We start from the raw sequence: 24,061 nt of genomic DNA on the forward strand, positions 1-24,061 counted from the left end.
CCAGTGTTTTTACTATAGATATTCTCAATCGTTTTTTTCACGAGGCAGAACTATTGGGGGTCATGCACAAACCATGTCGCGTTTACTAGGCATGAGAATAATATGGAAACCCTTATCGTGCCTTCCGTCCTCCATAAGAATAAATACGACGTTTATCGATTTTGTATGTATATTGTAACAGATGATAAAAAGTTTAACTTATTTTTCAAGCTATTTGCTGATCTAGGTTTTTATTATTGAATCGTGGGTAGAATAATCTTTTGACTGACCTACCCAAGTGTTTTTGTGCGTAGTATATACTATATGTCCTACCCACTTCTCGCATCACTGGTTGGAAACGACATTGGTTGAAATTAACTTATCAATTGCTCAGCTAGTCCGAGAAGCTCGTAGCGCACTTTTATTAAAACATTGTTTCTATTGACTTTGAACCGAAACGCAAAATCCTAAAGTGGCCAGAACGTGACCTCAATTCGTCTCAGTGCATCTATGTCGTGATGCCCGCGTTCATCCGCGCGTGTCGCCAGGTTATGTAGATGATGAAAGCCATCAGTTTTACTTTCCTTTTCAGCATTAAAGCGATTTAGAAAGTGCGAAAAGTTACGGCAATCGATAAACACTTGGCGGCTGAGACTACGGAGTGAGAGGTGTGTTTTTTTGTTTTGTTTACAACCCACCAATGGTGACTGTCATCAGGCTGTGTGCTACTTTTTTATTTCTTATTTCGAGTAATGTCTCCAGCGGTAAAATACTTTCTCCCTTTCGTGGAACATATCCACCCCACCAGACGCCACTAATGCGCAACCTGCAGTGAAGCCGTACTTATGATATAGGTACACTGGTCCCACAATTAAGAATCAGATACAGCGTCGCAAGCCTTACAAAGTTTTTGGACGTATAATACAAAAAGCGTGACATTGGAGGAAGGGGGTCGAAAAAGTCCCAATTTAGCGTGACATAATTCGTATACCATCACCTTCTACAGACACATATCTTACAAAATTGTCAAAAAAATCAACCCTCTTGTTAACAAAAAAAATCACGAAGACCAGATGATTCATACCGAAATCAAGAGCATTTGTACTGAGATAAAATGTATTGAAATGGCTTATGTACCTTACAAGTAAAAATAATGTTTTCTGACACATTTGATTATAATTTTATCTTTTAAAATCAGCTGAATCAATAAATTGTGAGTAATTCATCTGTGTGGGGTGACTGTACTACTCGTAGTGACAGTAACCGTTGTCGTCATCAAGCTCCGCGTCTGCGGGAACACCGTAATGAACATTCAGGTTTTCGTACTTGGTCACCAATGATTCGCTCGCGGAATTGTACCCACAGGTGGACAAGTATCCCACTCAGTACGGTAGGGACCGTAGTGCGTTGAATGGCCGGGGTGGACTGGTTTTGCGCGCGACCATTTACTGTTGATGGCGCTCTCTTACTTTCCTGTTCTGTGTGCGCTACAGATTACGTAAAGCGGTCGAACGGTTACAAGTTGGAGCAGTATGACGTGAGATCTGCTTCAAGCCCCGAGAAACCATCACAGCATCGATGGGGTGAATGAGATAATTTATTCCCAAAAGCAGATATCATCGATCTGATATGTGAGAAGCGATATGTAAACACTTTCTTCGCGCTTGAGTGTAACGGTGCGAAATATTTTCGTGATGTAATTTTTAATCAAAAGGTAGGGAACTGTAGATTATTATATAACATTTAAAAAAAAACAATATACAAGCAAATAACCGGCTAATTCTTTCACTTCTTCTTCTTGGCATTACGTCCTTACTGGGAGAGAGCCTGCTTCTCAGCTTAGTGTTCAATGAGCACTTCCACAGTTTATCAACTGAGAGCTTACATTGCCAAAGTTGCCAATTTCGCATTTGTATCGTGTGGCAGTTACGATGATACTCTATGCTTAGGTAAATCAAAGACGTATCCATTACGAAAAGATCCTGCATCGTCCGGGAATCGAACCCAGACACCATCAGCAAGGCTCTGCTTTGTAGTCGCGAACTTTACCACTAGGCTAAGGAAAATCGAACATATTTTAGTCAACGATAACACAGAGAAATATCTTGCCAATATAATTTAACAGATCTGTGTTCTGAACCGACGTATAATTTGGTGTTTTACACAATAAAAAATCATTGAAGCACCAACGAAGATCCTTCAATAAACACCATGACTTTCAACTTTCTGACTATGGTTTCCCTTTCGCAGTATGCATTATAATCAGATTACAACCACTTAACTGCCTGCATGTCGAATTATGAAATTTTCCAACCTAGAACTTTGCAGCAAAACCTTCCGAAGGCAACATGCCGGTGCTTTCTGCTGCCAGCCAAGGTCAACTTTCCAAGAACGCGCCCTAGACCGTGCACACGCGGGGGAAAAAACAAAACTTGCGGTTTTTGCCGTTGAAACGCTTCGCACCGGCTGACTGAAGCAAGGTTGCTTTTGCTTATTACGTTTTCAAACAGTAGCAGCTATTCATGCACATAGATCGGAAAAGCGGAGGCATGCTCCGATTAGTACTGTTTTGATTCGAATCCCGGACAGCTTCAAATTCCGGACACTCTACTTTGTATGGGAAAGATTTCACTTGAAATGTTTCAAAATTTTCAGTTTAAAAGTTCCCAACTTCCAGGCGCGTTTTAAGGCCGCACGGGACGTCATCATAATCACCCTATCCATTTCAAGAAGCAAATCCCAAGAACCACTCCATATATCGATGCGAAAATGTATCACTTTGATTCTATATATGTAGTGCACAACCCGATACATTTTCAGCTTCATCGGTTCATTAAAACTGGAGATTTGCTTCCACAAAGTTTTGATGATGATTGTTAGAGTGAGACGAAAGATAGGGAAAATAACACGGTCTCCCGTGTCCCCTTAATAAGCATTTTTCATAGCAATCCATGAAATTTTACAATATACAACTAGTTTTGACGTTGCTCTTACGGCTGGGAATCCTAATTGATAATTTAATTATTTTATTTTTGCTTTTCGTGAGCTGTCCGGAGTTCGAAACAAAGTGTCCGTAATATGAAGCAAAAGTGAGGTTGCGTCCGGAATAAGAATCATGGAAATATCACTAATTACTGTTTATTTTAGGTAATCCAAGCAGTGGAATCCAAATATTCACCTACCATTCGAAAATTAAGTGTTTTAGTAGCTTGATAACGCACAGGTATCATACATAATGTTTCAATTTACATGCTTTTCGATCGGTTATACTTCACAGGGGCCTTAAGTGTCTGTAATATGAATCAAAACGGTACATGTCAATTGGATTCCTCTAATGATTATTTCTGCTGAGAGATATTTGTTTTCAAGCAACTTCCTACTTAAAAATTTTAGTTACACCATAAAAAGATACAAAGATTAAACCACAGACAAACATACGTAACATTGACAAAGTTTCCATCGGTCACTCATTTAGCAATCGTTTCAAATTCACTATGTTTCAAACCTCACAGCCAGAGGCGCACGCATAGTTATTCTTTGTGTTTGATATTCAATACTAGCCTTTTTCAGGTTTTGTTGCACAAGACAGTATTTTTGTGCAATAGGCTCGCCAGAGATGGAATTTGTTCTAAGTTTTACGTCTGGTTGTTACGTTTTTATTTAAAGTAAAAATTACTATTTAAAGCATCTTCTTTTAACCAGTGTTGTGAAAAACTCCATTTCTTATTACTCACGCTTGAGATTTTTCAAGCGTGAGTTGTCAATCACGCAACTCAGCAGTCAAAAAATCATGTATGAGTTGACTCACCTTTTTGACTTATTCAGTAGTATGAATAAAATGTAGTAAAGTTGAGTTTACTACATTCTCGGTAGTAAACGCTATTTGTGGAACACGAGTGGAACATGATAGCCGTAGCGGTAAACGCGCAGCTATTCAGCATGACCATGCTGAGGGTCGTGGGTTCCAATCCCGCTGTTCGAGGATCTTTTTGTAAAGGATATTTTCTCGATTCCCAGGGCATAGAGTATCTTCGTACCTGCCACACCATATACACATGCAAAAATGGTCAATCGGCAAAGAAAGCTCTCAGTTAATAACTGTGGAAGTGCTCATAAGAACACTAATCTGAGCAGCAGGCTTTGTCCCAATTGGGACGTAATGCCAGAAAGAAGAAGAAGAGTGGAACATGTTTGTGCCATTTTCCTTTCTACACCTTTCGAACATACTACAAACAACGCGTTTGTTTGAATTGAGGTAACATTTACTACAAAGCTACTGGTAGTTAGCTTTAGAGGTTGCTACACATGCTTTCAGATTGCGGAATTGAATGGAATAATTTACTTTTGAGTGAAAATCATGGGAAAACGATATGAGTTTTGATATTTCGGAAGGTATTTTTTAATTTAGTTTAGGAATTCTGAGGTTACGAAAACATTCTCCCCGCCAATTCTGAGATTCCGGTAAGGTTACCAGCCGTAGTAGTTTATAATATCCATGTGAATTCTGGCATCACGATAATTATGTTATTTTATGATAATTCTAGAATTTTAAAAGCCATTCTAGGAATATTGCGGAAACATAAGAAATCTGGTAAAAACTGTGGGAATGGGATTCTGGTTATTAATATCTTGGATTTCTGTGGGTATCTTTGAGACGGTATTTCTGTAAGAATCTATGAGAGATTTTCTAGATTTCAATGAGTTTTTTTTGTGAAATTGATAAAAATTTTAGTAATTTCAAAGGGAACCTCCCTAACGACTATCAACGGAGTCACTACAATTCCCATAAACATCTATACATTCTAAAGTCTATAAATTCCAAGGATACTATCAGAAACCCCACCGAAATAACGAGAATATCACAGAAACGCTTAGAACATCCGGAATGGGGTAACGACTGTTTATTTCGTTCATAAACGTTAACAGTTGGCGCCAGCGGCAAATGGTACAGACAAAAACCTTTCGAACATTCAGTATCTCTCACTGGCCGCCGAGCAGCGACACTGATGTTTGTATTTCACTCACTGATCACGCTACGCTGGATTCTCTAATTTCTCAAACTTCCAACACAAGCGCATGGAAGAATAGTAGTCGAGAGCTGTCAAAATGTATGGAAAATAAGGAAAAACGTAAATTACTTGCAATTAGGAAACAGGATCGAAAAATTGGTGATTAGAAATCAAGCGTAATGTGAATAGATAATTTTTGTTCCTCTTCCATGATGCTTTCTTTGCCCCAGGATTTTGAATTTACTACCACTGAAATAGAGCCATCTATTGCCTTTTCAGTTTTAAATATCACCCTGTTGAATGGGTGATGCTGTTGAGAAAACACACGGGGAGCATCAAAATACTACCGCAATAGGGTAACGACTGTTTATTTTGTTCTTAAGTGCTAACAGTTGGCGCCAGCGGCAAAAACTACAGGCAACAACCTTTCGAACATTCAGTTTCCTACACTGGCCGCCGAGCGACAACACTGTTGTTTGTATTCCACCCACTGATCTCGCTACACGCAAACAAATTTTGTTGTATAGTCTACCGAATCCATGGTAGAATTAAGAACTGCACCAACGATTTTCAACCGACTACAAAAATCTGTTAAGTTTACTATAATCTGGTGAAAATCACTGAGCAGTGCAGTAAATTTGACTATATCCATAGTAGCATCCACTACAAAGCATTGTATTTCAATCCGTGACACCCACCGTACAACACAGTGTGGTCAAAAGTATGATGCTAAACTTCTCAAATCAAGAATATTTCTAGTCAAAAATACTACAACTCTGGTTAAATCAACAGAAGAAATTTTCTTGTGTAGTGATGTTGACTATGTTTTGGTAGAGTTAACAGATTAATGTAGTCGGTTGAAAATCGTTGGTGCAGTTCTTAATTTTACCATGGATTCAGTAGTTTCTACAATAAAATTCATTTCAGTGTACGCTGGATTCTCAAATCTTTCGAACTTTCAACACAAGCGAATGGAAGAATGGTAGTCGGAAAACTGTCAAAACGTATGGAAAATAATGAAAAACGTAAATTACTTGCAATTAGGAAACTGGATCAAAAAAGTAGAGATTAGAAATCAAGTGCAAAGTGAATACATAACTTTTTGTGTTTAGTTTATCTTCCGTGGTGCTTTCTTTGCTTCAGGATTTCGTTTTTATTACCACTGAAAAAGACCCATCTATTGTCTTTTCAGTTTTGAATATCGCCCTATTTCACCAGAATCTCAGTACTGGTGCTAGGAAATATGTGGTTCCTAATTTGATAGCTGTAATCTCAAGATCTCTTCATACATGTTAAGCTAAAATTAAAAACAACATCAATCACTGCCGTTGGTGAAGACCGAAAATCACCCAGAAAATTCTTAAATGTACCATCATCCTAAAATCATACACATAAAGAGAATACCAGACTTATCACAAAATCACACTACAAATCTTGTCAAATAACATCACTATAATGATTTTGTGCAAATTGTCGCGTAATCGACTAGATTCCATGCGTTTCCTTCATATGCATGATTTATAAATTTTAAGCGTCACTCTGAATAGATTTTTCTTTACGTGCAGAATCACTCTGCACTCTGAATGGAAATTTCTTAACGTGCCGCTTCAGTCACTGCTCACACGCAAACAAATTTTGTTGTATAATCTACCGAATCCATGGTAGAATTAAGAACTGCACCAACGATTTTCAGCCGACTACAAAAATCTGTTAAGTTTACTATAATCTGGTAAAAATCACTGAGCAGTGTAGTAAATGTGACTATGTCCATAGTAGCCTCGACTACAAAGCATTGCATTTCAATCCGTGACACCCACCGTACAACACAGTATGGTGAAAAGTACAATGCCAAACTTGTCAAATCAAGAATGTTTCTAGTCATAAATACTACAACTCTGGTTAAACAAACAGAATATATTTTCTTGTTGACTATGTTATGGTAGAGTTAACAGATTAATGTAGTCGGTTGAAAATCGTTGGTGCAGTTCTTAATTTTACCATGGATTCAGTAGTTTCTACAATAAAATTCATTTCAGTGCATGTTCGAAAGTAGTAGGTACTACATGTTCGAAAAGTTTTTTATTCATAACAAAAGTGTAGTATACTTTGCGGATTTTGTTTTTGAGTAGATGCTGCATGTAGTAAAGTTCAATGCTTTTTATTCATAGCACCCTTGTCTCGTATTTCTACAGTTTACTCACACACGGCAAGAATTTCTTGTTAGTCTGGTAAAATTATAGTTACCCTTTCTAACGTAAACAACAACATTCGGATTTCACGACTTTTTGAAGGGTTTTGCGACTGAATCTTTTTTTAAGGTTTGAGTGGATTGAATGATTTTGCAACAAAATTGTTCAGTAGAACAAGGGCTAACATCTAGTGGTCATTGAAATGTGGAATTCTACCATCAGGCGGCGCTAGTACACATCTAAATTTAGTTTTTCTGATATCTCAGGACCTGACTACTTAGAACAATGACTTCCCAGACAACCAGAATGTACGCATAACGGAATCACCTTTTGCGTTATGCGATGCTTATATGTGGAAAGTTTCACGTATAAGATGGTGCGAAAAGGCCTTATACGTACAAAAGTGAAGGCGATATACGTGCATTTTTATTTGATGAAAAATGGCATGCAATGCGAGTGTTTCGATTTTAAAGCGAATTAATCTGTACTCTTATGCGACTTAATTTATGATAACAAAGTTTATTTGACAGCTGCTACGGATTGATCCGACTAACTTTGTACGAATATACGGAACGAAACAAAATGTACATATAAACTCAGAAAATAACGTTTTATACGAGGAAACTCATCGATCAAACGAATTAATCCATCATGTAGGGCGAGTGTGATGCAGTTTGTATAAATAAACGACTTTTTTCGTAAACTGTTATGCGACTTTTGGTTGTCTGGGTTCTTCTTTCTGGCGTTACGTCCCCACTGGGACAGAACCTGCTTCTCAGCCTCAGAGCCTGTTTTTATGAGCACTTCCACAGTTATTAACTGAGAGCTTAATATGCCAATGACCATTTTTGCATGCGTATATCGTGTGGCAGGTACGAAGATACTCTATGTCCTGGGAGGTCGAGAAAATTTCCAACCCGAAAAGATCCTCGACCGGTGGGATTCGAACCCACGACCCTCAGCTTGGTCTTGCTGAATAGCTGCGCGTTTACCGTTACGGCTATCTGGGCCCCTAGAACAATGACGTCTTTAGCAAAGTTGTTCAGTAGTTAAAGGACTATCAATATTCTTGTCAAGTGATTCAAGATTTTGCCACCAGGCGGCGCTAGAGAGCATGAAACTTTTGTTTTGCGATTATCTCAGGATCCTGACCACTAAGAAAAATGGCGTCTTCGACAAAAGTGTTCAGTAGTGTCTGGTGAAAAAATCTCGAATTTTTTAGTAAGAATAATGATAGCCATTGTTCTGCTGAACAACTTTGTCAAAGACGCGATCTCTTTTAGCGGTCAGGACCTGAGATAACCACAAAACAATAGTTTAATGCTCACCAGCGCCTGGCTGACAAAATTCCGAATCTCTTAGTTAAAATAATGATAGGTCTTGAGCTATTGAATAACATTGCCAAAGACGCCATCTATCTAAGAGGTCAGGATCCTGAGGTATCCGCAAAACACAAGTTTTACTCACTAGCACCACCTGGTGATCAATCTGAATCTCTTGACTAGAATAATGGTTCTTCTCGAAGCTACTGAACAACTTTACCGAAGACGCCATCTATTTAAGTAGTCAGGATCCTAAGATATCAAAAGTTTAATGCTCACTAGCTATGCCTGGTAGAGAAATCTCAAATCTCTTGACATAAATGAAGGTAGCTTTTGAGCTAATGAACAATTTTGCCGAAGACACCATCTTTCTAAGTTTTCAGATTCCTGAGACATCCGCAAAACAAAATGTTCACTAGCACCGTCTGATGGTGAAATTCCATAGTTTAATGAACACAGCATGTCAGCCTTTTAGCTATTGAACAACTCTTCCCAAGACACCAACCTTTCATCATCTAGAGATATTATAAGTTCCAAAGGTTACATTTTCATCCCGCAAGGTGCATATAGTGCAAGTTCAGAAAAGCGCCACAACCGGCCAAATTCTCAACTAAAAAGATAACCCTCAAATGAGTACTGAAACTTTTCCTGTGCTATCTATCTATAATGTCACCGAGATATTCAAAAAATCCCGAAATTAATGAAATCTCATAACCCCTGGGTTTTCTATAACGCCCCCATCCATGGATCTTATAGGAGTCCTCACTGTATTTCAAGCGTGTGCTTGAATAAACGCGAAAGTCGCATGATCGATTTCTCTTCATACATCCTCTTTTTTGTGAATAAAAGAGACAAAATGCAAATTTGTCGCATTTAACGCATTTTTCAACCTTAGGATGCAAGATTGCAATGCTAGCAAGCGGTCTGAAGTGAAAAAATGGTAACAAATCTGCATCTTGTCACTTTCATTCACAGAAGAGAGAATCGATGAATAGAAATCGACCACACGACTTTCGCCCTTATTATAGCACACGCTTGATTGAGCTAGAACCATTTCTCAGAGTTGACAGCGTAAAAAAATATTATGTTTCGCTTTCCATTCTTGTACTTTGCTCAAGATTTGACATAAATAACATGCAGAAATTGGATTAATCGAGTTTTATCGATTTCGCTTGAGTATTGTCAGCTACGAAAATTAGGCCCTCCATTAAAAACTGGATTACAGTTGAAGATTATTCCTATTTTAACCCATATTGCAGGCCGATCATCTTTTCGTAGTGCGTTATGGGGTAAAGATCTACCAGTGAACCCTTGTTCTGACTGCTTCAAACGAAGAGAACATGGTATTATAGTAAACAAAGGAACATTTTTTAGTCCTTGTTACATTTTTGAACCCTATTGCAAGTGATAAGCCTCGGTTTTTCCAGTTGCCGAGAATGATCTTGAGAAAAGGAAAAAAAATGAGTCGAATACAACCATTTGTCTTCTAATCTTTTGTTTATTTAGTTCTCTAGTTTGAAGAATTAAGGACTAGGATTCTGATGCATGGACAATATCGGTGTAATATCTTGGCTTTATCAAGGGATCTGATTTTGACTGATAAAGGGGCGCGCCTGTGAAGAGTGTACCAACCACAATCTTCAAAGGGTATAAATAGCGGAGCCTTTCAATAAAAAATCCTTTCCTGCGATCAAGTTAGGAATTACAACTGTAAGAAAATCGAATACACTTCTCAATTGTGATAAGGTAACACGACATGCACTAAACAAAGGACACGGGATATACTACAATAGATCAAATATTGGTCGCAGAGGTTTATGTTCCGAACAGAAAAAAAAATCCTATGTTGCTAAGCATACTATTTTTCTATTCCGCTCAAGGCTTATGATTTTGATCGTTTCTTAATTCTTCTTAAACAGTGTTGCCAGCCACATGAACGTTTGTGTTTCGGACAACTATATGGCATGCATCACTGCTTACAACTGAGATGAACAATCGGCATTTTTATCTTGGTATCTGCATGTAACACTCCCATATAAATGGCTCTGTTGATACAATCGAGCAGTGTTGCCATGTATTATCAGAATAAAAAAAACTTTAATGGCAATTTTGGAAAGATCTGAATCCATGCTCTCATCCGAATATCTCGGATCAGTACTTCCACCTCTAGACGTCGCATTTTACAAACCATAATCATAACCCCGATTTCTTACGACTGAGACCCCCCGATAACGATTGTAAAAAGAGGTTGGGGTGTATCTGGTTCCTTATCAGGCTAGAATGTGTGCAAGTTAAGGTCTTCCAAGAACTCTTTGGAGTTTGAGCATATGATTCTACATGAGTTAATGAAGATCAATTTATCATTTCTATGTAGAAGAACATTTCACAATTGTGGACCCTAGAAGATTGTTATAATTTGAACAATCTTTTGTATTGTCAGATCCGAGTGAGTACAACAGGTGTTCTAGTTCACCCATTCCACTCCAAAGGCCCCTGACCATTCATGTTAGTAAATGTGACTATTTATTTTTTAATAAAATTTTTAATAACTTTAAAAAAGATGAGCTAGAAAGTTGGTGTCTACGAGAAAAACAATGATTTTTCGATTGTTAACAACCTTTTAGAATCTACACCGTTTTAGAAAAAGTTATTCTAAAAAATCTGGTTTTAGTAGTACATATTTTGTACAAAATGATCTGAAACTATTGAAGAAACGTTTGTACAAAGTTTGTGTCCGACAGGAAAAATTTTCAATTTTCATTATCTACAACTTTGTTGAAAATAGCTTCTCGATTTGAGCAAATATGGAAAAACATATATTCACACTGCACTGCTAGGTGGATAGATCACAAATATTGTTATATCAAAACAAAGCTTAAGGAATACCCTCCAACTCTTCAAAACCACCACCCTTCTAAAATTAAAAAAAAAAAAACTAAGAAACTCAAGGGCTATGGACCAGTATGCGCTGTCAGGACGAAAGCGTGTATTATCATATACAACTAATTTGAAAAAAAAAAAAAAACGAACTCGATTTCATGGACCATCGCAGAACACTCTTATGTCGACACCCATAATGACGAACCATTCATAGTTTGTTGAGTAAAGCGAACCTTAAATAAGTTTACACTTACAGTGTCGAACCAGTCAAAGTTGTTTTTTGTTACAAAATTTAAAGTAAAAGGAAAGGGGAATGTTTTCATAATATTATGTTGAACATAAATAATTGTTGAATAAGAGAATAGGCCGACACTCACAGTGACAAACCATTCCTAGTTTGTTGAATAATCATATTTTTGTAATATTCCCACCGTTATTACGATATAAATGTGTAGTCATACATATTCAACAGAATTGTAATAAGAGAATGAAACGAGCTCAACAATTGATCCTCCACCTTTGACTGAGCAGCCACAAACCACTTGTAGCTTCTCTTAACACATACGGACTCAAAGACACCGTGTTCAAACACTGATTAAATAGCGCTTATACATAATTGAAATGGAATGAAAAGATAAATAATCATCCTCGATATATTCTAACTTTAAGTTGGTAAAACAATCAACAGGATGACCTGCAAATGATCTCCAAATACTTCGCGGGCCGCACAATATGATGTTGCTGCTGATCGTACGTTCTGCAGCTCTAGACTAAGTGTTCAAACCAAACAGTCTACGAAATCCATGCAAAAGTAAGGACACATTACTCACCCAGATGCAGATCGGCTCGCTTCCCATGAACGAAGCGATATCCTTCAGATGCGCTCCGATCGTCCGGGAGTCGTTCGCCGCCGATCGTTCCAGCAGTTCCGCTTCCTGCTCCATCATCCTCTTCAGATCGGCATCCGTTGCCGCCAGGATCTTCTCCTCAAAGTCATTGATCTCCTTCACCGTCAACAAGGAGTCCAGTTTATTCCCTCCGTTCCCTACCATCCCCCCAGCAGCGGCCCCGGCAGCCACATCCCGAGCAGCACCGGCCACAGCGGCCACCGCCGCATCCGACGCGACACTTCCGGACAATATGGCGTTCACATTGCTTCCGGCGGTTGGAGTCACGGCCGTTGCCGTGGCATTGCTTTGCTGTCTCCAGAAGGGATCACTCGTCACATTGACCGCGTAGTACAGACACAGGGACACCAACAGGACACTGGCACTGGTGTAGACCCGAATGCTGGGCAGCGGAATCGATCCGTTCAATACGACCGGCATTTTCACTCCAGGATTCTCACTCAGACCGCGACCGAAGTCAAACACACAATGAGCAATTTTTCGACTCGACGCACATTAATCGATTAGCAGCGATCGCGCTTTCGACAACAACTTCTGCTTTATGGATTTACCACTTTGGCACATTTTTTTCTGTATTCACTGAATTATTTTCCTGTTCAGCAGCATAACCACTTCACATTACTGCAACGGGAGAATGGAGAAAAATTGAATTTCAATTATTAGTATGTATTTTAGGATGTTTCTGGACGACAGCATCAGTCGGTTTGCAAAGCTTTACGAATCGTTGATAACTTGAGTGCTATAATCACTGTTCTGGCATTTACTTATGCTATCAGGAAACGCAAACACTGGGAGAATTCTCGTTTCAACGATATCTTTCGTTTAAAAATTCTCGTTATCTACTCGTCTCAAGTCTCACCAAGAATTCAAAAATATTTGAACAAACCGTACATTTTATCTGGAGACTCAGAATTCACAGAAGACAGTCACACGGCAACTTCTTCCACTACGGACAATCGAGCGGAAACTGGAGAGCAATGTTCTGTTACTGAATAACTGCAAATTGACGCAAAACGGCGATCTTCGCTACTTCGACTGGCGGCACACGCCCTAACTAACCCACCAACTGTGTATACGATTGCAATGCTCCGATTCTGTTTCGCACGCAGCTGAACGGTAAACACGACACATATGAGCACTGTCTGTAGAAACAGCAGATTTCAGAGAAGTGCGCTCTTATTCTAAATTTTAATTCAAATATTTCGGTATCACAGAAGCTACATCTTTTTGAATTTACAAATAAAAACATTCAATAGAAATTTTGCAAAGTGAAGATCTATCAATATCTGTGAAAAGTACAGGTACACATGTAGTCCTAAGGAACAGTATTTCCCTCTACCTCTTTGGAAGAGCAGAGATAAGGGAGAGAGAAGCTCTGAAATGCCCAAAACTTGACCCGCGTTGGTTATAAATCGCCCAATACATCATTTTCTGATGAGCTGACAACTGTTCAACTAGCAGGTTGATCTTGAAAAACGATAAATATATTCTATTCAGGCAGCCGCATTAGAAGAGGGACCACTGTATGTACACCATACCAATGAAGAGAATCGGTCGGATAACCGAAAACGCGCAACAACAACCGCAAGCCAGCGGACTTCATCGAGATATACCTACTTCTCTTCAACCAGCAGTCCCTTATTCATTCAACAAATTTGCGTTTTTTTTTTTCTTGCGCACTTGTTTACATTTTCAACTCGGTTTGTTGTGCCACGAAGATGAATCTGACGCGGGTAGAGAGTTATTTTGAGAGAGATACCTAAGATATTTTAAAAGTTGTTTTTATTTTGTAATTAACCCATTGAAAAACGGCTTGTCTACTTTAGTTCATAATATTTTGTTTTACTCTCTCAATGCTGAATTGACTATTGATGCTTATTAATTTTAGTTTATTTTTGCATTTCCTGCCGGTATAATTTTCATTGTAGAATATATGTATTCCAGCCAGCTCTATATGATTGAAAATGGAGCTGATAGGATTGAGAAACGCTTCATGGGAAATTTTATGTGTAAACTAGACTGGCCTTTAAACAAAAAAGTTGAAAACCTCAACGGGGCACCCCTTAAATATGTGCCTAAGAGTAAGAAAAAAGCTCTCTCAAAATTTCAACTCATTTGGTGGCTCCCCCAGCTGGCGCATTCAATTCGAAGTTTGTATGGAATATTTGTTTCAAATCTATTGAAAATTAACCTTATGCCACTGTTTCTTTCCGTAGACTAGTTAATCGCGTTCAATCGAGCCCAGAATGACAAATTCACTATTTGATAGTGAAGCGAGTTGCAGAAGGCTGTATCTGGTTTTAAGCTCATTTCAATTAACCTTGCAGTAGTTGAAAGTTAAGCTTATATCAGCACTCCCGTACAATCACATATATGTATGCACCTTGTACCGCAGCTCGTCCAGCGTCATAGGTGGCTATGATGCGCTTAGTGGCTACCACCCAGCTATGTTGAAGAAATACCAAGCATTATTGCAAATCTACTTCAGATAGTCAAAACACCAACTTTCTTAATTTTAATCATCATACAACCTTCTACAATATTGTTCGCTATGGTATCAAGTTGTCATTCTGGGTTCAATTGAACGCGATCAACAATTTTCCTGACCCAAACAGGAGATGATGTGCTGTTTCCCATGTGTGTGAGCTGAAAATCTCATAATAACTAAGAAATAATCCTAGGGGGTGCCCCATGGAATTATACAACTTTATTTTTCTCCCATACTGAGCTGAGCCAGTCTAGTGTAAACGGACATGATTAGGTCCTTCCTTAGTCTAAGGGTAACGTCCGCGGCTACAAAACCATATGTGATGAGCATTTCAGTTCTAATTGAATGAATCACAATGAAAAACATGTGATTTTTATAAGTAAATACAGATTTATTGGGCATGGTACACTTAAACTTACTTCTTAATGGGGTGGAGTAATTGGATCAAGTATTATTATTATTTACTAGTGGCCCCGGCAAACTTCGTCTTGCCATCAAGTAGGCTGTTGAAAATGGCATGCAACCTCCCGTGTAAAATGACACATTAGTTTTCATCCGTTTTAACAACTATTCCGACGACTTTAACTTAAACTTTTTCTACGCACGAACACGTCGGAACCCTGGACGAATGCAACAGTGAAAGAATTGTGAATATCCGTTGAACCGTCTTCGAGCCATTTCGTGACATACAAACACCATTCCATTTTTATTTATATAGATTGGCAGTCTACTGACGATAATTTGAATAAGTTTATCATTCGCAAATGTTGTTTTCCTTTTACTTTTTTCATTGCTATCCTAAATTTGTCAAATTGACCATAAAAAGTTCGAATAAACCAACTTAATTTTTTTGGTAAATCTTTCTGCTATAAAGTATATAAAATAATGAAAATTGCAAAATTCAAACAAAAATTTTTAGTGGTTTATCTAAGGGATCGTTCAAATATTACGACACGCAATAGGGGGAGGGAGGGGGTCTTAAATAGTGTTACGGTCCATACAATAATTTAAAGTTTTCCCTATAAAAGCTGTTACGGGGGGAGGGAGGGGGTCTAAAATTGGCAAATTTTGCGTTACGTAATATTTGAATGAACCCTAAGCTGTATTACAACAGAGCAAAATAAACAAATTTTCCAAATGAAAGCATATAATCGTACCTTATTTGACCATATAAATTGTTCTAGACAGATGATTCAAATAGGGTAGAAGTACCAATTATGGCAATAGTGGGAACAAAAAGAGATTATTCTTATTGTTTCACTAGACTATAATGGCTTATATTCACAGGAATGATTAAACTATTTGTTTTTTATGGTAACTAAACCTTGAAAAGAACATTCGTGCAATAAGCTTCGAAAAATGAACATTTGAAAATTTTGCCTCACATATATGTCACCATCTTAGCAGTTGGCTTAGGGACCTCCGTTACGAAATGTGTGTTTTCATCCGGATAAACTGTTTCAACCGATGAATGTATGTTACCTAGTAAGAACAAATGAATAAATTTAGCTGGTATGCAATCAATTCTACTGTTTTAAGTTGGAAAACGTGTTATTTCCACTATGTCGATAACTGGTACAAAGAATGTATGAGAGCCCAATTATGGCAATACTCTGGAGGCGGTTTGTTTACATTTTTTGATCAGTAAAATAAAAGAATTAAAGCTATTTTACGGGTGACTTCCACGACGGGACGGTTCGGTAAGGCATTATCTTCATGTTTTGTACTCAATTACTAAGATTTTTCAATCACACGTTCGAAAACGTTCGCGAGCGGAAGATGCTAATTTCATGATAGAGAGGGGTTTTCAGCGACACTCGATTTTTGAATTTTCCCTCTTTTTTCGTTAAAAATTGGCACTGGAAAGGTAATGTGAGATCATTAATGCTGTTTTGTATCATAATTTGCATTTACACTACATTTTGACTTCTTTTTCGAAAATTAATTTTCTCCCATGAACCCATTGCAAAAAATTGATTTAACATCTATTTAACCCAAAATTTTTGGAAAATTTTATGAGCGATATCTTCATTACATATAAGCGTTGCATTATCATTCGCTCTTCATGGCGTTTGAGTTCATTTCGTGCCAATATTCGATAGTCCATAATTGGTACACTTTTATGTCGAATGCTAGGAACGCTATTGCCATAATTGGTACAAAGACAACGCTTTTTAAAATCCATTTTTAGAAGCTTAAAGTCAATTTAGTACTAAAACTGTTTAAATCAACAGATTCGCAAGGCTTTAAACTAGTAATTGACACCAAAAAGTCATGCTTGCGTTTTAGAAACGCGGTTACAACTTGATTTTTATTACTACTGTTGACATATTGCATTCATAATTGGTACACCTACCCTATATTCATAAATAGAATAAAAAGATTTAAGTTTGTTGAACGAAAGAAAATGTAACTAGGGCAAGTGTACCATTAGTGGTGTACCTAAGGGAAAACTGCTAAAACACGGTGTTAAGATCATGAAATATATGATTTTAACGTATCATTCGATTGATCTCAAATCCTTCTATCATTCAAATGTATAAAAATCACGATTCATTTGAAATTTCCCTGCAAAAAGCCTTGCACCAATAATAGGAACACTGTTCCTTTAGTGGAGGTATATTTTAGGGATGGTTCCTTTAGTGGCGCAAACCATTGATTTCTTACGGGACCCTCCACTATGGGTACTGATGCACCACTATAGGTGCAAAGGAGCAAAAAAAATAAGCAAAATAATTGTTTTAAATAGTTTTACGGTTAAATTTCATGAATATTATTCGATTACTTGTATCATTTTTGCATCGTACATAATACAAAAATATCACATAATCATTCATTAGCGCGAAACATGCCAAAACACACTACCTCCACTATTGGAGCTACCTCCACTAAGGGAGCGTTTGCCCTAATATTTTTAAACTACGAGTGTTTTCGAAAACATCGCTAGAAATAATGCCTTAATACTTCTGTATAGCTCATGTGTATAAAATGGATGAATTTTTTCTGTATTGCTCATGTGTATAAAATGGATGATTTTTTTTTCCAAATTATTGTAATTACAATTGTTCGATTTAGTGTGAACTGATGTTTAAATATTTTTCATAATAATTTGATAAAATAAAGATACTTTTTAATTTTAAAAGTATTAAATTGTAACATGACTAGCACTAATGAAAATAGCGAGAGTCATTCTTATTATGATTGTACCCCGTTTGGCATAAAGTCGTTTGACATAAGGTCGTTTGGCATGAAGTCGTTTGGCATAATGGCCGATTGGCATAATGGGCGTTTGGCATAATGATTGACTTAAAATAAATATCGGCATTTTTGAAGCTTTTACCGAGATCAACACCACCGAGCCCATAGCCAAAGTGAACTTCGAAAACACCGTATATTATCGAGAGAAGGGAAAATTTTTGATTGAAATAATATTTTTTCTAGTATATCTCGCGTTTGCCCCAAAAAAAGTATATGTTGAATATTGGCAGGTTCTAAAGTAATTATCATTCTTAGAACACATCTGGCAAGAATTGATGAAACAGCAAAACATAAAAATGGTTAACATTTAGCTTTACTAAATAGTAAAATTTAAAACAGTATAAAAATAGAGAACAGCCTATTTTTAAAAGGCAAAATTTATAATTTAACCAATAGAAGAATGGACGCCAAAAATTATTGCGGCATAATAAAACTATAAGACATAAAAAAGTGCGTTCAGAATCATCAAAGTAATTGTGCTACTTTTCCCCGAATGACTGGTTTCCCGGAAAAGTGGTGACGAGGAAGAACGATAAACAGTCAAAAGGAGGAAGTATTCTGTCATTCTCGGCTATACACTTGTTGGCAAAAATGCTGAGGACGGTAAAACTCGAAAGAACCGCTAATTTATTAAAGAAGGTTGAATATTAGATGGTCAGTTCGTTCATAACCCTGAAATGTATAGAGTTACGACAGTTATGAGTGCTTAAAACTTTTCTGGGAAGTGGGCTGGTCGGGGAAACGGGATATTCGGCGAACTGGCGTTCGAGGAAACGACATTCGGGGAACAGACATTCTGGGAAAAGTAGCACAACCCGTCGAAGTAACTGCAGTAATCGATTTCTCTTTACGCTGATAATTTGAGCAGATCAATGTTATCGATTGCCGCCCTTTTGTCAGTTGGAAACAAAAAAAAAAATACTTAAAAAATATAGCTCCTGCATAGGCTGCATAAAAGAAGGAGCAATTTATTGAAATTTTTAATCAACAGTTTTCATACCAATAATAATAGTTACATCACATTTAGAAAAAAAAAAAAAAATAGAACAATTAAAAGAAGGGTATATTTGTGCTAAAAATATAAAAAACTTTGATGGAAAAATTTGTTTCAATAGCAAAACTCAAAAGAAGAATTAATATTTGAAGGAAGGATAATTTCTGGATGAATAATAAAATACTATTGGCAATCATTTCCTAATATGCTTAAATTTATTCACGGGCGAAAGATTTTTGAATAAAGTGTCATTTTGTACCAATTGACTCCAAAACAAGCCTGATGTCTTCAGAAAGATTCAATAAAAACGTAAAAGCGAAAAATTGACAAATGCTTTTTTCAGACTCATTATGCCAAGCGACTATTACGCCAAACGACCATTATGCCAAACGACTTTATGCCAAACGGCTTTATGCCAAACGATTTTATGCCAAATGACCTACCACCCTTACTATACATAATTACAGAACATTTGTTTTATGAATAGTTTTTTTTATTGGTTTTCCACTAACACAGCCATGGCACAGTGCTTTCAAGGGCCTTAATTCGTGATTGAAAATGTTTTGTACCAGAAAAGTTGGTTTAAGAGGTATGGTGTCTTCAGAGAAGTTGTTCGGGATGTTGAAGCCCTTCTTAAGAAAGTATTATTTTTGTGATGAATCCACCTAGCAGTGAGATAGATTTTCACTTTTTTGCAAAAGTGGAGATAAGGTACCCCGGGGCAAGTGAGAATACGGGGTAAGTGGGGCGTTTCGTCATAGCTCACTTAGGAAAAGTTTTTCATGGGGGTATTCTTCTAGAAAGTTGAAGATACAATGACAAGGAAAGTATTTAGTACTAAACATATTGTTATTTTTATTACCATGTGGTTCATGTAACAGTTGTCAGTTCAGCGCCATTTTCAACTTGCATGATAAATTGTTACACGTTTCCCGTCTTGCATTGACTCGCAAAAAATAAATGTGTTATAAATCAAATTTCCATCTGTAAGCTACAATTTTAGGTATTATTACAAGCTGCTAACGATAAACCAGTATTTTGTTTTAATTTCATATGAAATTTTTGATGGTCTATCTAACCCCAATATATGTTTGTACCCAGGGTAAGTGGGACCTATCAAAACAAAAACCAGAATCAAAACTTTTCGTATACGTTTCATACATTTTCCTTGAGAGTACCACAAAAACATTCGAACAAATGATTTTTATCAAAAAAGAACAATCTCAAATTACGTAATTGCATAAGAGGGAGAAGAAAAGTGTAATCATACTTTATTTTATTTTTATTTTTGAAATACGACTTCAAAGTTGAACGAACACAGAGATGAAATTTGAAATGCACCATGAGAACGATTACTTTTTTATTTTATTTGAACTTTATTTGTTATTTCTACCAAATTAAGTAGTGATGGAGAACAATTCCACCCCATTAAGTGGTTTTTTGCCATGCATATAAATAATAACGAAACATTTTTATAATTTCGTCAATTATTGGTTGTTTATGTGTTACATTTTAATTAACAACTTATAAATGATATATTTTGAACAAGTTTAATTCCTCTTTACGCTTTCATTGAGGAATTTTCAGTTAATATTAAATGTGAGGTGACATGCTATTAAATAAAGGTTTTCTTCCTAAAACGTTACGTATTTTATGGTTGATCCCTTATGTACATCAAATATGTACTTAAATTAAAAATCTATGATTTGTCAATCCTATCATTGTAATGGTTGACTTACTGATGTGGATTGACGCATGGAACTGAATGTGTCCTACTTGCCCCGTTTAGCGGGGTAACTGCGTCCAATGGCTCATTCTAAAACTTTCTTCCAAGGTTTTCACAATTTCGAAATTATTCGATCAGTTTCATGCACACACCAGCAAATATGTTGCCAAAATGTGACCGTGTTGTTGGATTTGCAAAATATTGACATTTGAAAATTTTATTGAACAATTTGTTGGAACTATCGTTTTTTTCGTTCCCACTTGCCCCGCGGTACCTTACACCAATGGTGTCTTCGGCAAAGTTGTAGATAATTTCACCACATGAAAATTTTTTAAATACACTTTAGCTCTATCTATTGAATTTTAAGAGATATGAGTCATTTTTTGTGAACGACCCCTTAAAACTAGTTTTTTTTGTTATATCTTTTTCTGGGTATTTTTGAGTTTTTTATTATGTTCTACAACGTTGTTTGAATCAATAAAATACGCATTACTTCGGAAGGCATAAAAATTGTATCTCTTATATATAGTCCCTCATACTTAATACATAACTATAAGAAAAATCGTAGTACAGTTAACTCATTAAATTTTAACAATTTCTGTGCAGACAGAGCGAACCAAGTGTCAAAAGGCAATAAACTGATTGATCATTGTATTTTTAAGTCGATTTTAGAGTCCGATAAAAGTTTTTTGGTAGTTTCATGGTTAATGTATGGAATGTCCTCGACCCCGCTTATTGATCAGTATATTTTGTCCGGTAATCAAGTTTTTTACTTAGTCCACTCTGACTGAACGCATATTTTAATATATCTTCCCTGACCCTGCAAAACTTTAATTTTGAAGTTATCGTAATGCCACTGGTTTTGGGATTGAAGACATGGATTACTGAAAAATCTACGGTACTGATGTCGATGGATCTTGATAATCTGTGTATCTTAGAGATATGCACCCAATTTGACCATGCAAGCATAAAATGATTGTTATTTTCATAGAAATTGTTCATTCATAGTGAACCAAATCATTGAACGGTTGTCTGTAATTCAGTCAGAGTGGACCAAGTGCACATAGTTCATAAAGAAAATCATTCTAATAGAGGTTTGGGTTATGATTTTTCATAATTATCACTTCACATTATATAGTAACCCAAATTATAGTAACCCAAAGGTATGTAGAAATATTGAACCAAAATTTTAACGAGGTCAAAAATTATAAAGAGTTAGACTTTAATCCCATTTTTCTCGAAACATGAAAAATGTCACTTGGTCCACTCTGACTGTACGCCGACCACTGGGTCGGGGTTCTGCTAAACTGCACCAAGTTCCAAAACCATTATTTTGAGATATTTAACTTTAACGTCCACTCATCTGCGAGCAAATCGCAAACGACTCTTTTGAAAATTTAACAGGGTCCAATAAGTAACTCAAGATAGAATATTCAAGAAAATCATCACATATTATCCATGTAATTAGATTTAATTTCAAATTAAGAGGCACTCAGTGCACTCTGTCTGTATACAAATTGAAGAAAATGGTTTTCAGTTCGGTATGGATGAATGTGTTTCATGATTTCCAACAACACAAGAGAAAAATGAAGAGAAATGATTCATATAATCACCATGTATGTTGAAAGGCATGTCACAAAAATGTATACTTTACGAATGAGAAGAATTTGTAATTTTCCATAGAACTCGCCACAATGTACTGTTGGGGACCTATATGAACAATGAATTGATACAAGCCATTCAATGTACTCTATCTGTTTTTTCTATTGGTGGATTATCTATTTCAACAGAAATTTTGTTGAATCAAGGCCCTCACGAGCATAAAGATTCAAAAAAGACAATAATGTAGTTAAAAAATATGATGATCGAAGAAAACCATGAACTTGTTCTGCCAGAGCGCACCGAGTTACTCGCATTCAGCGTACTTTGGCTGAACAAGTTCACGATTCTTTACATGAAGTGGATACCAGGAATGTCATAAAATTCGTCATTCCCGCTGCTGCTGATACTGCTTGTGTTCTGTAGTTCGAAAATAGTCACATAAGCTGAGAGTTGATTGATTTTTAAGACTGTCTGTTAGGGAGAAGGTAAAATAATATTAATCGGGATTTGAACTCGTGTCCTTCGATTGGTGATTAGGCGCGCTACCTCTCGGTCATCATTTTAAAAACTCGAAACAACTTATGCACACTCCCATCAAGGAGGCTTGATGGTGAAAACGTCAATTTCTGAATAGCTAAAGCGCACTAAGTGTTCCCAAATTATCAATTATCAACATCAAATTGAAATGCCTTGTTATTTCATTACAGCTCCTGCATGGATCTATCAACATATTAGATACAAAGCAATAGGGAGCGCCTAGCGCATGTTGATATCATTTCTTCATACAAAAACACGATTTTTATATAAATGGTACTCGATGTAGTGTGGCTGAACAAAATTTCAATGAAAATAGATCAGCACCACCGAAACAATAGTCATTCGTTTACATTACATGCTAAAAAACGATGGTGTTGTTGCTTTAAGTAGTCCGGAATGGCTACTTAACAATGTTTTAGGAAATATACGAAAAAATGCCGTTTTGCATCAGAATACTAAATTACCTCTAATTGCAAGCTTAGGTTTGTGGTTCGCTCTGGTTGGATAGAAATTCAGTTTTACATATCCTGTCAGAGAAAATTATGAAATTGGACTGTTTAAACTGTTTGATATTTATAATGGAGCAAGGTTATGATTATCTAAATCCTCTGATGTGAATAACTCATTTTTGAAAATATAAAATAAAAAAATGGCGCTTGGTGCGGTTTAGCAGAACCCCGACAAAATTCATTTTAAAATTCTTCAGAAAAATTACTAAAGCTGTTTGAAAAATTAGTTGTGGCAAATACTTGTATGAAACTCTGGTGACTTTTACGGAAAAAATCCTGTGACGACATTACAAGGGAAATAATAATATGATTCTTTGAAAAAATCATTGAACAAACCGCTTGAATATTCCTTTCGCCGAAGAGTTTTTGAAAGTACAGTTGAACGTATACCTCTAGAAGCTTTATATGGATGTTTGATTTTTATTTCAAAATTGCTTGAACAGGAACATTTGAAGAAATTTTGAAATGTTATTTTTGAGAAAGTTCTGGAGAAATGCGGGAAGCAACATTTAATTGATTTTTAGAAAAATACAAAGAAACACTTAGTGGAAAAGTACGGAAATAATTCATGAAGAAATCCCCGTGGGAATGCTCAGAGAAATCTATGAAAAGCACATGGATACCTGAAAAGTTTCTGGAAAAATATATGGGATAGTTCTC

The 24,061-nt window shown here is 36.6% G+C and overlaps 1 protein-coding gene across 3 annotated transcripts in view; it reads right to left on the reverse strand.

The window, feature by feature from the left end:
- The window catches only part of LOC5567142 (E3 ubiquitin-protein ligase AMFR), a 167,881-nt gene that overhangs the window by 115,803 nt on the left and 28,017 nt on the right, over positions 1–24,061 (reverse strand). For 2 of the 3 annotated variants that reach the window (XM_001651489.2, XM_021841088.1), the window contains exon 2: positions 12,210–12,908. In XM_001651489.2, the coding sequence (XP_001651539.2) occupies positions 12,210–12,707 (498 nt within the window). In that variant the 5' untranslated portion in view covers positions 12,708–12,908. Of the gene's footprint in view, positions 1–12,209; positions 12,909–13,178; positions 13,357–24,061 lie in introns of those variants that run through there. The other variant, XM_021841087.1, reaches the window with a different exon arrangement.

This window comes from Aedes aegypti, chromosome 2 (genome assembly GCF_002204515.2).
Source record: "Aedes aegypti strain LVP_AGWG chromosome 2, AaegL5.0 Primary Assembly, whole genome shotgun sequence".
In the NCBI taxonomy this organism is placed as follows: domain Eukaryota; kingdom Metazoa; phylum Arthropoda; class Insecta; order Diptera; family Culicidae; genus Aedes; species Aedes aegypti.